Source organism: Papaver somniferum, chromosome 4, assembly GCF_003573695.1.
Source record: "Papaver somniferum cultivar HN1 chromosome 4, ASM357369v1, whole genome shotgun sequence".
Lineage (NCBI taxonomy): Eukaryota > Viridiplantae > Streptophyta > Magnoliopsida > Ranunculales > Papaveraceae > Papaver > Papaver somniferum.
The window spans coordinates 90254925-90272927 of record NC_039361.1 but is presented as its reverse complement, the minus strand read 5'-3'; the positions used below and the strand labels follow the sequence as shown (position 1 = coordinate 90272927).

The window sequence follows — 18003 nt, the reverse complement described above, 5'->3', positions numbered from 1 at the left end:
TTTGAGAGAGTAATCTCGATGGCCCCAACCATCCATGTTGGAGAGACAGTTATGCCAGAAGAAAATGCCATAAAAACAAAACTGACCTCATTTTCCTGCATTTTTAGGGGCCACTCAAAAGGAATTAGGGGCCAACAATTTATACCCATCCAAGGTCACTAGCTAACGGATACCTTATAGGACTTTGAAGTTACATATTTGCCCTTCCAGTAATAAAACCAATTAAAGCCTAATCAAATTCATTTCAACCCATTTCAACCATTCTTCTTCCTCTTCTCACTTACTCCTGATTGTGGAGGAAAAATTTCTTTTCCCTCGTTCTTCAAATTTAAACATCGTCGTCGTTGCGAATCGCCAAATCAAACATCGACGATTTTTTTATAAAACGATGGATAAAACTAACGAACCCCAAAGAGCTCGAACTAAAAACATTGCTCACGGTGTCGATCCAAAAATTGGAATTGTAGTTACAAAGGAACAAATTGTTACTGAAACTGACGAAGAATGCGAAGAAGATGCAACCGCGGATGTAATTGGTGGTGGAGAGTCTGATAGTCAAATACTCCGGAAACTTCAAATGGCCCCAATTCTATCATTTTTTAGGTTTATATCGCTTTAATTCGACGAATCTTTGAAAAATATTCCTAGGGTTTTCGGTTATTTACCAAGATTCGGGAGATATGCATACTTATGAACTTCCGAATATAGTCGTGTTCTTCATTTCTCAAGAACATATACAGTATTCGGAAGATGGATTTATAGTTTAACTTCCGAATATGGTTGGTCATATCTTCCTGTGAACAAAATAGAATAATCGATAGGTTAGATAATTTTTTGACTTCCGAATATGTTGATGTAGAGAAACAGTAACCAGAGGTCCACTTACTACCGAATATATATTTTGAAAACTTCTCATAGATTGTAATTTTAGGAAAACTCCCAGTTTGGAGCCAGTATATATTCGGAATAGAATAAAATGTGATATACTTCCGATTGTAAAATGTTGAAACTAAAATAATTTTGGGGCCATATTGCATTCGGAGAAAATATTAATAATTACTTCCGATTATATAGGCTGAACATCTTAGAGTTTCCTGAACTCCAATTTATAAATATTCGGTAGCAAATACATTTGCTTATCTTCCGAATGTGATGTATTCGGAAACATAATGTTGCCTTTTACTTCCGATTGTTTACATTCGGGTTTTATTTGGGTACTTTTTCTTCTGATTGTATAGTTTGTAAACGTTGTTCCTTATTTTGTTGTTTAAGCAAAGTCGAGCTAAACAAGCCCACAAAACATATACAGTATTATAAATCACCTCACAATAATCTTAATCGTATGGAAGCGAAAAAAGATATCGTGGGTATCGGGGATAAAATTTCGAGTAAATCTTAGAAAAGATAATACTCAATCACGATAGAAAACAGCAAGATCAGAACACGCAACTACAGAGAAAATAGTTGGGTATGGATTCATAATCTCAATGAAGTCTTCAAGTCATTAACGTACAGGGTTTTGGAATAAGCCTAAGGTTAAAGTAGAATCGACTCTAGTCACAACTAGTATCGCACAAGAGATGTGGGGATTAGGTTTCTCATTTGCTAGAATTCTTCCTTATATAGTCTTCAAATCAGGGTTTACAATCAATGATACCTTGGTAACAAGCATTCAATATTCACCGTTAGATGAAACTGATTAGACTCAAGCTAATATCTTACAACCGTTAGATCGAACTTAGATTGTTACACACAAATGAAATGTACCTTCATTTAGATATAACTAATTGTACCTAAACGTGTACATTAGGTTGGCTCAACAATAGTTAACCGAAGTTAGCCTCATGAACATTTTCATATCAACCTTATTCATCTTAATCACAACTAGTTCAAATGACTCAAATGAAACTAGTTATAGAGTTGTTCAATTGTTATATTCTCATAGAAGTATACAAGAACACAATTGAAACAAAATCGGTTTGATTCACTCGAATCAGTTCATGAACATTATATCCATGGTTTGAAAAAGATTACATTCCTTATTATATAAATATATTGGTTCATGAAACAACCGATTATAGAACATAACCCACTCAAGTATGCAAACGGGTGCGCAAACTTAAGTAGCCGAACTTGGACTGTGTCTGACAGTATGCAAATGGGTATGCATACTATCATACATCCAAAACATCAGTTGAATTAGTACGGGTACGCATACATTAGTTCCCAGAATTCAACCGAGTTCTCCAGTATGTGTTCGGGTACGCATACCAAGGCTCCCGAACTTTACCTGACCTCGCCAGTACGCATACGAGTATGTATACTATATCGGTCTTGGATCAACATATATGCAAGTACGCATAATATGTCTACAATACAATTATGGTTAAGTGTTCTAAACTCTATTTCAATCATTGAAACATTCTTAGAGGATGACAATAGTTGTTTTCACAAACTATTAGCAACAAAGCTATTTTCAAGTGATTGACATAATTAATACGAAACATTCCGAGTCTACATCAAAAAAGATGTTACAAGGTGATTTTCATATGATCATATTTTGACTTTCGTCAAGAACATAAGATGAACTTGGTTAAAGCGAAAGCTTACCAGCACATATTTCGAGAAATATGTAAGCGAGTTAAACTCAGCTCGAAATATCAAATGTGTGTAATCCAATACCATATAACTATATGACTTTTGTCTCAATATAGGAGATAGAGTATAAATAGACTTTCCGAGTGATAGATGAGTTTCAGTCTCCAGATACCTTTTGTTGATGAAGTTCCACAAGCTCTCCTTAGTAGTTTTTCATCTTCAATTGATGAACGCCATGAATTCTAAAGCTCAACTACACAATCTATCCTGGTCCGGGACATATCTATAAGTAGACTAGAAATCAAGACTTATATTTTTGATCACTAAACTTGACAAGCAAGCTTGAGATAACAACGCTTGAGAGTTTGACTGAGCAGTGCTCTAACAATCTCCCCCTTTGTCAATTTTAATGACAAAAATATCAATACATATGGATTACAAAATAAATAAACTTTGTAGACTCTCATCCAACTGCCTGATCTCTTTGGTTCTTCAACATTACTCTAAATCTTCGTCACTTCCAATTACTCCAGTGATTCTGAACATGTTCAACTCAGCATCATAGTTGTTAAATATCCGTAGCTATAACAATGAGAAAACAGTTTCTCTCAATCATTGTTATACAGTGTCATAGAATTATTACGCAGCATCAAAGTTCAATTGTATCACAACTTTGGAAACAATACTATGGTAATATGTATCACTCCCCCTTAGTCAATACTTCATCTCACAATGAAAACCACCCCCCCTTACATAATGATTTGTAAACCATATGTATTTGTAATGTGAACTACACATTAATTCTCCCCCTTTTTGTCAATATAAATTGGCAAAGGTACGAAAACTAGTGGGATCCTAATGAAATTTTCATAGAGATACTTCATGACCAAAAGAGAACATATCAACTTTGTTTCGATGATTTCACATAGTCGAAACTTAGTGTATTCATCAAGGAGTTTATAAAGATACAAGAAAACTCCTACAATATTCCATAGCCACACTCCCCATAAATATATGAAAATTAAGCACAAGTTCAAATAGGAACTCTCCCCCATAAAATGTCATTCCCAAAAGAACAACAAGAGCGACCTTACTTTTACAAGAAAAGAAGGATTTCTTTGGACATAATCAAATCACATGAAATATGAATTTGTATCCAAAAATCACAATTGAATTAAACATAAAGGAAATGATCAATTCAATTGACATGCTCAACATAAGAAAACTTACAGAGCAACACAGTACTTTCACAAAGATATGGACCAGGGAAAAACCAATACTGGGGAATAATCAAAGATTCATTCTATTTTTTATCACTATTTGCATAGAGACATGTAATAGACTTAATCTTTGTAAACAAAATTCCATCTTATCTTCCATCAATTATTTGCATAGTGACATAATAAGCTTAACTTTTGTTTTCAAAAGTTCATTTTATCTTTTATCAATATTTGCATAATGACATATAATAGACTTAACTTTTGAGCATATATGAGACAATCATAGTTCACGGATGTAAACACACATATCCCATAACAAGTTGCAATATATAAAACTATAAAAATTAATACTGCAAAATCATCTTCCAAATAAACCTTAGAATTTAAATAAATAAATATAAAAACATTGGAAGATAAAAACCGTTGGGAATAGCTATGTTTAATCACAATAATTGCTATTCCAAACCCTAGTTATCCTTCTTAAAACACAAGAATAAATTCTCATAAGAAGTTTCCTAGACAATATAGATAAGATAAGAGAAGTTAATCATCATCTTCATCATCGGAGACCATAAAGTTGCCTTGAATCTTATCCACATCTTCCTTGATTTCGGGAAACTTAGTAGAAATCACAGGTAATTGTTCTTGCACACATTTTACCTTGGAATTAATCTTACATATACCTATGTGAATTTGATGAAGAAAATTCACGGTGTAAGAATCACAGGAGCCATCAAGGGTATCACATCTTTGTCTCTTGCAAGCATTCTCCTTCATACGTTTGAAGGTACAAGGACGAACGTGCTTGGGAGTTCCAATAGAGTTTCCAATGGAAGCAATGAAATAAATGCAAAAAATTCGCTCAATCAAACAAGGATAGTCTAATTTCTTGTTGGAAGACGTCATCAACATCATTTGGGAATGATAAATCCACAAATGTCGAGACTTGGAGTACCCAATTCAAGGAAATAGACCAACTCCGCAAACTCACGACTTCACCGAGAATTCTCAATTGTGGAGGAACAAAGATTAGGTATACCAAGTTTTCCAAAAGACATCAAGTCAAGACTTAGATAATTAGTAGGAAATTTTTCTTCAATCCAATCAACACTCTTACCACAAATACCATTAGAAATGGTTTCATAGGATGTCCTTTATCCACTTGGTCTTGGAAGACGAAAATTACCCATGGGAATTTTAGTAATCCTTGAAATCAACTCTCTGTTAACAAGAATCCTTTCTCTATTTACCATGGTCTTAAGTTCCATGCCCTCAGGATTAACATCATGGATGTTAGCATAGAAGATTCTTGTAAGAGTGTCAAAACCTTCACCAAGACCATTAAAGATATTTCCAAGATTAAACTTTTCAAAACACACCAAATCTTCTTTATGTCCACTAATCAAATCCAATTTGTTTTTTAGAATAAACCCATTAGAAGAAATCCTTTCAAAAACCTTACTACTAGCATCACTGACAAATCTACTTTTAATAGAGACTTGATCTTAAGGCAAGTTCATGCTAGAAGAAGATGAACCCAAGTTTTTTGAATCCTTTTATGAAATTCTAGAAAAGGAGAAAAAATTGGAGAATGAAAAACTTACTTGATATGTCCCTTGAACAAGATGAACACCCTTTGAAATTTTTGACCTCCAAAGAAGAATTAATGGAGAAAATATATGAACCCTGGAAAAGTTCACGTACGCGAACAAGGAAGGGAAGAAGAAGAAAGGTACGCGTACCACTCTCTTATAAACCCAATGATGGGATTTGACCCGTTTATGAACCGCAACCCATAAAAGGAAATGTAGGATTTCTTAGACATTCAACACCAGGGGTTCGCACACTGTGAAAAGACAACATAGTGCGAGAAGATAGTAGAAAGACTACATCACTCTATCCTTGGGTGGACAGATTGAAGAAAATCTGTCAAGGAGTTTTTCTTAACAAATAAACCCTACACAACACAAATCAAACCGTTACTTTCCCCATCCCAAGTTATATACAAATGGGGTAGAGCCAAGCTTGTTACCAAGAGGCATGATGTTCAGAGAAAATCTCATGCACAGTTTCTGGTTGATATTTGTGGACAATACCAGTGATATAATCATAGTAATGATGATAATTAGGGTTAATAGAGTTTTCTAACTCCCTTTTATTTTTGACCAGGAAAAAAGGCTTTCCGACAATTTGAACATGCACCAAACTCATAAGAATCCCTTTTGCTGGATTCACATGAGTTGACAACATGTTTAGTTCGTACATCATGATTACATGATTTGACAGGTACAAAACTTTTATCATAAAGATTCTTGTCCTTAATCAGATTGAGTCTTTCTAAGAATTTGAAACGCCTTCAAAAGCTTTAAATGGATCCATCATCATAGTATTCCTCAAACAGATTAAGAAGCAATCTAGTGAGATTCCATACTTTTGAGCTTTGACTTCATTTCCTCAAACGATTTTTCTTAGAAGAACTTTTAATTTTTCCTATAGATTTTTTTTCATCATCTAAGATTTCCAAAGTCTTAGACGAAGAGAGATTATCTTGAGAAACCAGAGGTATTGTAGATAATAAGATCTGAACAATCTTTAAGGACTTCTGGCGTGCGTTACAGATGCCCAGAACAAGTTTCCCTAAGTGAATTCCCATAAGAAAAAAACTTTAAGGATCAGTCAAGCACAAACTTATCCGGTTTATAATATTTTCCTACTCTAATACCAATTGAAAAAGCGGGGGTCTAGCAACCACACCCAATATTTCGTTCGGAAATATGAATGGACTAACTCCGATATACTTTCAAGAGAATCAACTAGACAGTCAGACTCAATCTTTAGAAAAGTATATCAAGAGTTATATCTCAATTTCTCAATTCAATCCGCAATCAACTAAATAGGAATTTGCGAGCCCGGTTGAATAAGAGAAATAACTTGGACGGTATCACAAACCGATATCCAAGTGTCAATAAATTCAGTCAATAACCCAAAGGCCGGATTCAAGAACTGATAGATTTTAATGCACAACCTGTGATATTTCTATTATATAACAAAATATAATGCAGAAAAGAAATAACACAGAGGAGGAGTAACATATCATATGATGAGAATAACAAAGACGTACGGATTGAAAATCTACCTATCTTACCTTTAGGGGAGTATTAGCTTTGTTATTATAATGTCAACATCGGAATTTATGGATTGAATATATACAGGTTATTGTGTTGTTGAATTTGGGAATCAAGCGAATGTCTAATGAATTCTTGTAATTTGTTTATCCATATGATGTAAGAGTTTTATCAATAAAATTGGCAAAGGGGGAGATTGTTAGAGCATAACTCGGTTGAACCCACCAAGCGTTGGTATGTCAAGTTTGGTTGTCATATTTTAGTGAACCAAAACTCATTTAAAGAGTCACTTGATTATCTACTAGAATCAACTTCGTATAGGTTAGCTTGAAAGTATTAGGATATGAGACATTACAAGTATTACGTGAAGACTTGAAGAATGTGAAGAAGTAAGGAGCTACAACGACGACATCATCCTTCCACTTGAGGTTAGTAATATTTGACTAGAACTGTTTCATTCTCTAACGTATCTTTCAAATCGTGCATATTGAAAACAAAACTGCGAAGCTATGAGTGATTATACTCTAGTTAGACGTAGTATTAAGGAATACAATACGAAGTATAACACTTATCTTTTGAACTTCGTATATAAGACATCGACATAATTGTTTGAATGCTATTGTGATTATGTATGGGTATGAGGTGAAGATTTCATCCTAGGAAACAATGTTTTACATTCGTTTAAAGGAAGTAAATTCATGAACTTGTTTTGTGAATCGAAAGGGAAATCGCTAGGCTTATTGGTATTGTTATTCATTGCATATCTTTTGAACTACCAATATGTGTGATTATTATAACCGCTCATGACTTGCTTATGTTCTTGGTAAAACTATTCACAAGGCCTGCCTTTTGTATTGGTATGACTTTTATTAGTGAAACCGATCTTAAGTAATCACCTGGTATGATCGATTTAGTTTTATTGGTATGACCAACTCTAGGCAAAGGAGAACCGATCCTATTAAGAGGTACAACCGATCAGAAAAGGGGAATCGATCCTTGTAAGAGGTGCAACAAGTTTCTAGATATTGGGAACCGATCCTATGAACATGTGCAACACGTTTTTAGATATTAGGAACCGATCCCATGGACATGTGCAACAAATACAGGTTAGATACCATATATATGTGAGAAACCGATCCTAGTACCTAGTCAACCAAGTTTCGGTAACTAGCGTGACTAATTCTAGTACCCACATGGATGTAGAACCAAAACTTGTTTTGGTAGAACCATGAAACCCATGTTTAGTGATTTGATAGGATAACCAATCATATAGTTCTTGGAAGTCAGATGAACGAATTCTAAACTTGTTTGAAAGTGTGGCAAATCGATTCCAAGATTGTTCAACGATAGTCCTTAATAGCTAAAGGAGAATCCCGGATCGAAAATAAATTGAGAAACTTTTAATTAAGGTTTTTAATTTTATATTTGGAAAATAAAAATTATTAATGTGCATTTACTAGTTGGAGATTTTCAAAGAAATTTCGGTCAATATTTGACAAAGCATTTCCAGGAATTATGGAAGCCGAATTTGGAAATATATTGCTTATCTTTAGAATATTTTCGATTTTGGAAATTCCTTGGTATCCAAACTTCCTTGGTCTATAAATATCAAAGTTTGCATTTCGAGCAAACTAATCCACAGAGCCAACAAAACTACCTAGTTGTGTTGTTACTGGTGGAGCCGCCTATTCGGAGAGGAAAGTAACCTAATTAGGCGAAATCTCTTACGACCGCTCGGTTTAAAGACTTCTTTGGGATTGAGAAGCTCTATTAGTACCGTTGGTGGGAAACTAGATAATTGCGGTTTACTATTAGTTTTTGATTGATTTGATTAACTAACGGTTATTGAAATTTGATTGCACCTAGTTTGTTTATGCTTGAGAATCTTCTCTTCTGATATAAGATTCACTCAAACTAGATCGAAGTTTCAAGTGGGATCTTTAGACTGTTTGTGGATCTAAAGACATCTTGTGATAGTCCATTGTTAACAGACTCCGTTCTGTGTGTGATTGATCACAAGAGATTCAAGTTGATTGTATGCAGGTGTTTATTGAAGATCTAAGAAGATTTGAAGATGGAGAAGATTTATGATTTGGGTTCATAATCTTTGGTGTGCACAATACTTGTTTCGGGTAAAGAGGATCCAACTATAATCGTTTTATCCTTGTGGTAGATTGCATTGATTAGTTGAGTAGATCGGCATCAACACAATTCTTTGTGATTCAAAGTATTGATTGCAAAATCTTGACAATTACTTTGGTAGTTGTTATTATATAGATCTAAGGACCCGACAAAGGAGTTTATTGGGATAAACGGAAGAGCCTTTTGTCGAAATCATATCACTTGGTTGAAAAGAGTTATTACCGAACTGATTTGTTGTTCCTTTACTGTTTGGAATACGAACCAAAGGAATTGTTCCAAGTACGTGACTTATTGCAAGTTGGAGGCGCAGGGATACAGATGGAACTAGGTGAACTATAGGTTTAGTTTCTTGGTCTCAACTACACGAAGTTGGTTTGATTTTGTATAGCGGCTTAATCCTGAGAGTATTCAGTTCTAGACAAGGTCCCGGGGTTTTTCTGCATTTGCAGTTTCCTCGTTAACAAAATCTTGTTGTGTCTTTTACTTTTCTATTTCCGCAATTATAATTGTTTTTATTATAATTAAAAGTAAAATACACAAACGTTAATTCATATTTACTTGATAGTAATCTTATTGTGTTTGGTTAAGTTCGAACCATTTATCAAGTAAACATACTTCGTTTTTGTATTGTCTCGATCTTGTATCCATAGTCAATCACACAAGTTATCTAGTTATCGTATTGTCTCGAACTCGTATCCATAGACGATCACATGAAGTGTGAACCAATTAGTTGTATTGTCTCGACTCGGTCCATATACAATCACTTTCGGAGAAAGGACTTATAAGTGGAAAATTTTTAGATTGAGGTATATTTGGGTACCCTCATCTTTTCACTAGTAGTTCAAGAAGAAGTCCTAGGTTAGCAGCATTGTTTAAGAAACAAATTGGAGGAAAAAGTAAGGGAAGTAAGAAGAAGTTGTTTGTTGACATATCATATGATGAAGAAGAAGTTTTTGAACAATATCAACATACACAATCAACTGTGGATAATGAAATACCTATTACAGATGTATATATTCCTCAGTTCTGTGAAGAAGCTCAACCAACTCAGGATAGTTTGGTTGAAAACATGCCTGAACAAGAAGCATATTTTCAAGGTGCAACACAGGCAAGTGTGGATGCATAAGAAGAAGAGTTTAATCATGATTTCTAGGTTGAAGCTACAACCCAAGCAAGTTTTGTTGAAGATATTTACAAGTTGAGTCTAAAATATCAGAAGAGTGATGAGTTTGTGGTTCAACTTCCAAATATTAAAGAAGATGAGTGCCATCTTGATGAGGATATTAACAATGTCCCTGGATATGAACAAGAATTTAAAGATGATATGGAGTACAAGAAGTTTTTGAAGAAGGTTGAGAATGGGTTTTTATCAGATAAGGGAAGTGACTGTGTGAATGAAGGTGATAATGGTGTTGACAGTGTTGATGGGGATCCAGAATTTGGTGAAGTTGAGGTGGAGAATGATAAAGAAGGTAATGTTTTTTGTTTACATTTGTTGTTTGTTATGTTTGTTATTTATTTAAAATTGGATTTGATGCGTAGTGCTTACAAAGCATGTAATTACATTTGTTGTTTGTTACTAATTTTGTCTTTATGTTTTTGTTTTGTTTGTTTAATTGCAGAGAACCATTATGGGGACTTACTGGATTCTGAATCTGAAAAGGAACCTACTGGTAATGTTTTTTGTTTACATATGTAGTGTGTATGTTTACACAATCTTCATTGTTTACATTTGTTGTACATTTGTTGTGTATTTATGTGTTTTGTTTTCCTTGATCAGATGAAGATGAACATGTTGGGGTGGAGCAGACTTCAGTTGATCCTGAGTGCAGTGGGGTTACTCATGATAATTCAGAGTTTGAGAAGGAATACACAGATCACTTGAAGGAAGAAGATGTTCAGGAAATGTTCCCAGCTGAAGATGAAGAGTCATTGGATCCAAATGACCTCGTAGTTGGAAGTAAGTTCATGAGTAAAGATTCTTTCTACAAGCATGCGAATAATTATTGTGTCATGAACAAACACCATACATATGCTACTAAGAGTTCTACAATCAAGTTGAGGGTCAAGTGCATTCATTAGAGGACTCAAGAATGTCCAATGTTCATTTATGGCATGGTGAAGAAAGGTGAAGGTAAAACTTTCACACTTAGAGGCTTCAATGTAACTCACACCTGCAATGGTGACAAAGATGACTTGAACAATATTGCAAACCCAAAATATGCATCTGAATGGTACTATGAGAATATGAAGACTGAACTTGGCATCAATGAACCAGTACCATGTCCAGATGACTTAGCAACTCAGTTCAACAAATCCAGAAGGGTTAATATCAAGTATCATATTGCATGGAGAGCAAGGGTGAAGGTGTTGGAGAAACTACATGGAAGTTATGAGAAGAGCTACCAACTAGTGCATGCATTCTGTGAAATGGTCAATGTACAATAATTTTTTAAAGTTTTTTTATTTTTTTATTTCCTTGCTTTTTTCTAAGTAGAAAAAACCCTGAAAATGTTCATTTAACATTGTTTGTAGACAAGAAACCCAGGTAGTATAGCTACTTTTTCTTATGGAACTACAGACAACACTTTCTTGTCCATGACTATTTGTTTCAAAGCCACTGTAGAGGGTTTATTGTTTGATTGTAGAATGATTATTAGTCTGGATGCATGCCATTTGAATGGGAAGCATGGTAGTGTGTTGTTACATGCAACTGGGTTGGATGGTCAAAATGGATTAGTTCCATTAGGTATGATGGTATGCAGGATTGAGACAGTAGAGAATTGGAAGATATTCTTGGAGGATTTGCAGAAGCTGCTTGGTTATGATTTTGAGTTTACCTTCATCTCTGACAAGTAGAAGGGGATTTTAGAAGCTGTTGACTATTACTTTCCCTTGTTTGAGCACAGACAATGTGTCAGGTGAAGTAATTTATTTTCATTTTTTGTTTTGTTCTATTCTGTTTTAATCATTTTATTTTTGTTTTGTTATGTTCTGTTCTCTTTTATGTTTCAGTTATTAATCATTGGTTGGTTTTGCAGGCACTTGATGGCCTACTTTAAGAAGTACTACAAGGGGTACAGTATTCAGACTCATCTTTGGAATGCTGCCAAGTGTTATAAGATCTCACACTTTAATGTAATGCTTCATTACTTCTCTTGAATCACACAATTATTATGCTTCACTTTAATGTAATGCTTCACTTTAATGTAATGCTTCATCACACAGTTTTCAACAACATATGGATGATGTGGAAGCTGAGAGTGAAGAGGTTGAAAGATTTCTCATAGATGAAAGGCCTGAAACCTGGTCTAAGGCTCATTTTACACCTACTAGAAAATGTGAGCACATCAACAACAACTTCTCAGAATATTTCAACAATATGACCAAGAAGTTGAGAGACGAGACAATCTGCAAGATGGGTTTGATGTATGGACAACTGGTTATGGGGCTTTTCAACAAGAGGAGGAATGAGGCTGCAAAATGGAAGGATGGTGACTGTCACATGCCCATTTAATCGCCTAAAATTTTCATGGGACATGACCGGAAATACTTGCAGTTCAGTGATTCAACATCACCCAAAAGTACTCAGCCTTGCATACTCGCATCAAAGTACACATATGCCTTCACTCATAAGGCTTTGCACAACGGAAGTCTTCATCTTCTTTCTCTCTAACTCTTCATGCCCCCATAAGCCTAAGAGGTTCTGCCATGCATCAAACCAATTGACCCACTCACAAAAATAAGCAACATTAGAACGCAAAGTTATACTGCAAAAAACCCATTTTATTGCACTAAAGGAAGATTACAAAACTCGTCCAACTCATGGACCAAAACAGGCCATTCACCCTCTTGGTGAATGCCTAAAACACTCTCTACATTAGTGGTTCTTCTCTCAAACGAACAAAACCAACATTATTGATCCCTGAGATATTTATACAAGCTAATGATCAGGCCAAAACTTTTGTGCAACTGCTTGCGCATCCTACAGACAGCCACATGTCCACAGGTAGTTTCCATAACCGCGTAAAGTGTGATAACTGACTAGCCTTTACCAACTTCTTCCAAGTCACGCCACACCTGTACCAAACGGTTGTAGACCCTATAATATGGTTATAAACTCAATTTATAACTGCTCCACCTTGTCTCACTTCATTAGCATGCTCGCAGAGCCAATAACCAACACTTGACCTATAATGTGCCACTTTTACGCCAACTTGATGCACCACTGCATATGACCCTGATCTGAACTTGCTAAGACGCCTTAATTAATCCAAATTCATGCCAACATGATTTCCAATTGATGCCAATACGTTCCATATGCTCATATGAGTTATTCTTGCTTTACTTAGCCAACTTGCTTGACAATAATAATGCTGCACTCTCGCATTAGTAGCTTGTTTGTATTATTCAAGCTTTGGCCAGCCTTAAACTAATGGATAGACCAAATCTTGGCATATTCTACCTTCTTGCATCATCCTTGAGTTTGGGCCAACTCAATTCTATGGACATGCCAACATGCCAACATCGCATGTTGCATCTTGCAACTTTGGCTTTGTCTTGCCTTCTAATTAATGAAGCTTCATCGTGTCGTCCAATAGCTTCATTACTTAGCCAAATGAATTTAAAATGTAGTACTACCCTTGCACTTCATTGGCCCTGCGGGTTTATGATGTTCTTAGCACTTTACAGTCTACACAGTGTTGCGGCATTCTGGATGCACACTGACTTGGCCTGCAACTCTGTAACGCGTAATCATTATGCACCACTTGCATCCCTGTTATAGTGACCTAGTTCCAAAGGCAACGAAGCTGATTGAGAAGATGTGTGACTTAACCACAAATTTTCAACTGCAGAGTGTTGTTATGGTTAAAGTATATGAGGTTACAAGTTGTCATGGAGCCATCTTTGTTGTGGATGTGCCAAAGAATACCTGTAGATGTATACAATGGCAATTAAGGGGCTTTGTCTTCCAACATGTTGTATGTGCCTTAATGTCATTGAGACCTGTTTGGGATTGTGGGTGGGGAAAAACGGTTTGCTGTTTTTTTAGGAAAGTGGAGAGTCGGGCGTACGGTCGAGATTCCTCAACCGAGCAAACTGCTAAACCTCACACAGATGCACTGCAAAGGGAGTGCTTAGATTCGAGAGATCAATCTGTAGGACTCCGGCCTAAACCAAGACAATGGTCGTTCCAGAGTCAATTCAGTCGCAAAAAGGGAGATGGGTTGATCTGCAGGAGGGAAGATGAGAATTGTGAGGGATCAATGATTATCAAGGATTGTGGATGTGTTGAAGGTTTCTGCAAATTGGTGAACTGCGGAAGTTGAGTTCTGTGAATACGTTTCTAATCGAGTTTGTGTAGACGAATGTCGATGATGATAATAATGTCCATTGTCCTCGATTTTGGACTTATTTATATTGCAAGAATGATGAACACCCTGATCCCTGTAAGTGTAAGGTTTTCTTCAGTGAAAGAGTGGGAAAGTGGAAGATCGTGGTGAAACCAGTTCCAGGTCGTGCGGAGACTTGGTTAACCATCCACCCACTACTTTTCTAACTCCTTCAACCGTTGCACAACTTACTCACATTCTCATCGTGGATGAATCCACGTGCCATAGGCTCCAAGACCAAAACCCTAATTGATATCCCCCATGTGACGTGATTGATGTCTCACGAATCGTGGAGTCTGCATGACATACGTGGATTAATTAGTCAGTTGTTGACTAATTAAACAGTGAGTCTAGGTTTTGTTGAATCGTGAGTGATGAATGCTCAGCGATTCATGGATTTAACATGTCTGTTGAGACTAGTTTGAATAATATTGACATTGATCGTACTAGCAATATTGTCAATTCAGTGATGAATTACCGATCAACATTTGAGCAACTGGGTAAGTATTGCTCAATTCGACGAAACTGAATATTGATAGCTTTTTCAATATTCGAGCAATTGAGCAAGTGTTGCGAATTACTGAATATTGATAGTTGAGCAATTGAGAAATGATTGCTCAATTCGACGAATTACTAAATATTGATAGTTGGGTCAATATTCGAGCAATTGAGCAAGTATTGCTCAATTCGACGAATTATTTATTAGTGCGTAACCCAATAAAATATTAATTAAAATATTAGTAAATTATCGAATATTATATAATTAATCCGCGTGTTGTTTGCTGGATCAACATAAATTTATTTAGTGTTTGAACTTGCTCGGAATGATGATTCGTTAAGCATTTGTTCGAAACCCCAATTCTTGATCAATTGCTCATTAATTGACGAATTACTAAAAATAGGTCATGAGCAAAGGAGGGACTGACCACATGGGACTATATATGTCCATGTGATACCCAATTGCTCGAGTGAGTGTACACCCAGGTCCTGAGTTGGCCTGTTGGTGAAGGAATGACGATTTAATGCCGGTTTCGTCATTTATTAAAATAGTGCTCGATTGAGCATTAGGTGATAAAACTTAATTATAGAAAAGTGAGGGACCGAACAAGATGGCATGAGACCTGGCCTTGGTGGTCGTGGGATCGCTGATGGGCGTTTGCACAAACTATGAGTTAATTGTGAATTTGGACCCAATATGAGCAATTGTGCAAATTAGGAGACATGCGGGACCAGATTGTTGCAAGCCTTAGAGCCTCCCTTGGTCGGTCAAGGGAGCATTCCCGAGTCTCCATAATGCCCGTGTCTCAGTACTGAGAGTTTCAACACTTTCTGATGTGCGTTTGAGCAATATTTTGGATTTTCAGAAGAGTTCGATCTTTGACTGAAATCCTCGATTTTGCTCGAATGAGCAAGTATGCTCGTTTGATCAATATTCAGTGGATATTAAAATAATAATATTTTAATATATGTTTCGTGAGTAACCTAGTCGGTCATGTAACCATGTTGACTTTTGGCCTTTTCATGGTTTGAGAAATATTTGAGAAAACATGGAGAAACCATGACTTTTGTTGAAACCAGGAAGTTTCACAAGATGAGAAAAATAACAATTTATGAGAGATTAGGGATTGCAAGGTGTGGGACCGGCCACGGCTAGGGCATGGATGGCCGGCTAAGTTGCCCGGTCCCGCGACACCTTTTCCTATTTTATATTATTATTTTTTATGAAACCACGAAAATATGGAGAAACCATGAGTTTTGCTCAAACAAGGAAATTTGTTAGAATGGAGGAGTCTTCATGGGTTCATGAAAATAACAAAATATGGAAAAATAATGGAGGAAACATGGGACCGGCCATGGCTAAGGCACGACCGGACGGCCGGTGGGACCGGCCCATGGGCGCTTCTCCGTTATCTTAATATTATTATTTTCTCTCCTATTTTATGCAGGATTCCTCATTCGTCCATATTTTCGCATGCTCGTTCGCGCATTTGGGTGCTTGTTCGTGCATCATTGTCGAGTACACTTGCACCATTTTATGGGGCTTACTCAGTAGTAGTCCAGATGCCCGATTGTTGAGTATTTATCACTAATTTATGAAATTCAGTGGAGAATGATTCATGAAACTAAGTAATAAAAGTGAGTAGTTGTTTATTATCAATCCATAGGATCAGCCGTGGATTCGACCATGAATTCGGAATAATAAAACGAGCATTACCATTCCATGGGATCGTGGATTCGACCATAGAATCAGAGTAATAATATTATTACCATTCCATGAGATCAGTCGTGGATTCGATCATGAAATCGGAGTAATGATATGAAATAGATTATCTTCTAGGAATTCAGTGGTGAATATCACGGTAGAATTAATCTATTACAAAAGGGATATTAGCCAGTTAAAGCGTCATATCCATTCTGAAAGTGCATAGTCAGGAGACAGCGAGTGTTTCCGAAGTCCTGAAGACGTTATTCCTCTCAATCTACGGAGAACCTCCTGGATCTATACACGGTCTCTCTATATAGTCAGGGAACAGTGAGGGTCACTGACGTCCTGAAGGCGTTATTGCCCTCAATCTTACGGAGAACCGCCCAATCGTTATTCTATGTAGAGGGGGTGTCTCTCATGTAGTCAGGGAACAGTGAGTATCACCGACGTCCTGAAGGCGTTAATGCTCTCAATCTTACAGAGAACCGCCCAATTATGTTATTCTACATAGAGGGCATGATGAAATGTGAGGTATCGAACGCTCAGCTAGTGGAGGCCTTTCGAAGCATATTCATCATGGATCTTAAAATATGAATCATCACATGTCATAAAGTCATGTCAGAAACACGCAGTATCATGATTTTACGATTCTGTCCTTTGTTGAAAATCCACCATCTACAGGGCTGAGTAAGTTTTATTTCTTTGCATTTGTTTTCGTTTGTTTGTCCTTTTGTCCTTATAATATATGTTTATGTCTGTCCTTTTGTCCTTATAATATTTGTTTTCATTTCTTTGTCCTAACTCATTTCTTTGTTTACATGTTGGGTATTTTTGTAGGTATTGTGTACAGTATTATTGGGTGGATAGCTACAAGAGAACATATACTCCAGAGTTCAACCCATTGTTGGGCCCAGAAGACTATGAAAAGGTAGATTTGTATATGCTTTTATAATCCTTGTTGTGCAATAAATATAGTATTCATATTTCATTATTTTAGGGTTTCAGTCTTTCATTTAAATAATCCTACTTTTTGTTGTTTACTTCTTCTTATCCAGACTGCAAAGAAAGAGATGATGAAGCCTCCAGTAAACATCAGGAAAACAGGAAGACCAGGGGAAAGAGAATTAGAGCATATGATGAACCTCAACCCACAGGAAAGAAGTGTAGAAGATGAAAGAGATGTGGATAACCATGACATTTTGAAAAGACTTGTGATGGAGGAGCGGTTGGTTCTAATCCAAATGTACCAAAGGCTAGAACCTGTGTGGATGGTGATATTCATACAACTTATGAATCAGCTCCATCAAAGAGGAACATGA

General features: G+C 36.2%; 1 protein-coding gene across 1 annotated transcript; it reads left to right on the top strand.

The window, feature by feature from the left end:
* The first annotated feature begins 11200 nt into the window (after positions 1 to 11200).
* LOC113272791 lies at positions 11201 to 18003 on the top strand. Its single transcript, XM_026522588.1, has 6 exons — positions 11201 to 11524; positions 11621 to 11940; positions 12127 to 12198; positions 12314 to 12514; positions 17522 to 17612; positions 17740 to 18003. Exons 1-6 carry the CDS (start codon positions 11201 to 11203, stop codon positions 18001 to 18003), a joined length of 1272 nt encoding a protein of 423 aa, XP_026378373.1.

Bases quoted from the DNA above. Each gene is read 5' to 3' on its own strand.
- LOC113272791 (XM_026522588.1), top strand. From the start codon at position 11,201: ATGGTGAAGAAAGGTGAAGGTAAAACTTTCACACTTAGAGGCTTCAAT. The intron at 11,941-12,126 runs GTAGAAGGGGAT...TTGGTTTTGCAG, and splicing joins TTTACCTTCATCTCTGACAA to GCACTTGATGGCCTACTTTA. The intron at 12,515-17,521 runs GTATGGACAACT...GTATTTTTGTAG, and splicing joins ATCTGCAAGATGGGTTTGAT to GTATTGTGTACAGTATTATT.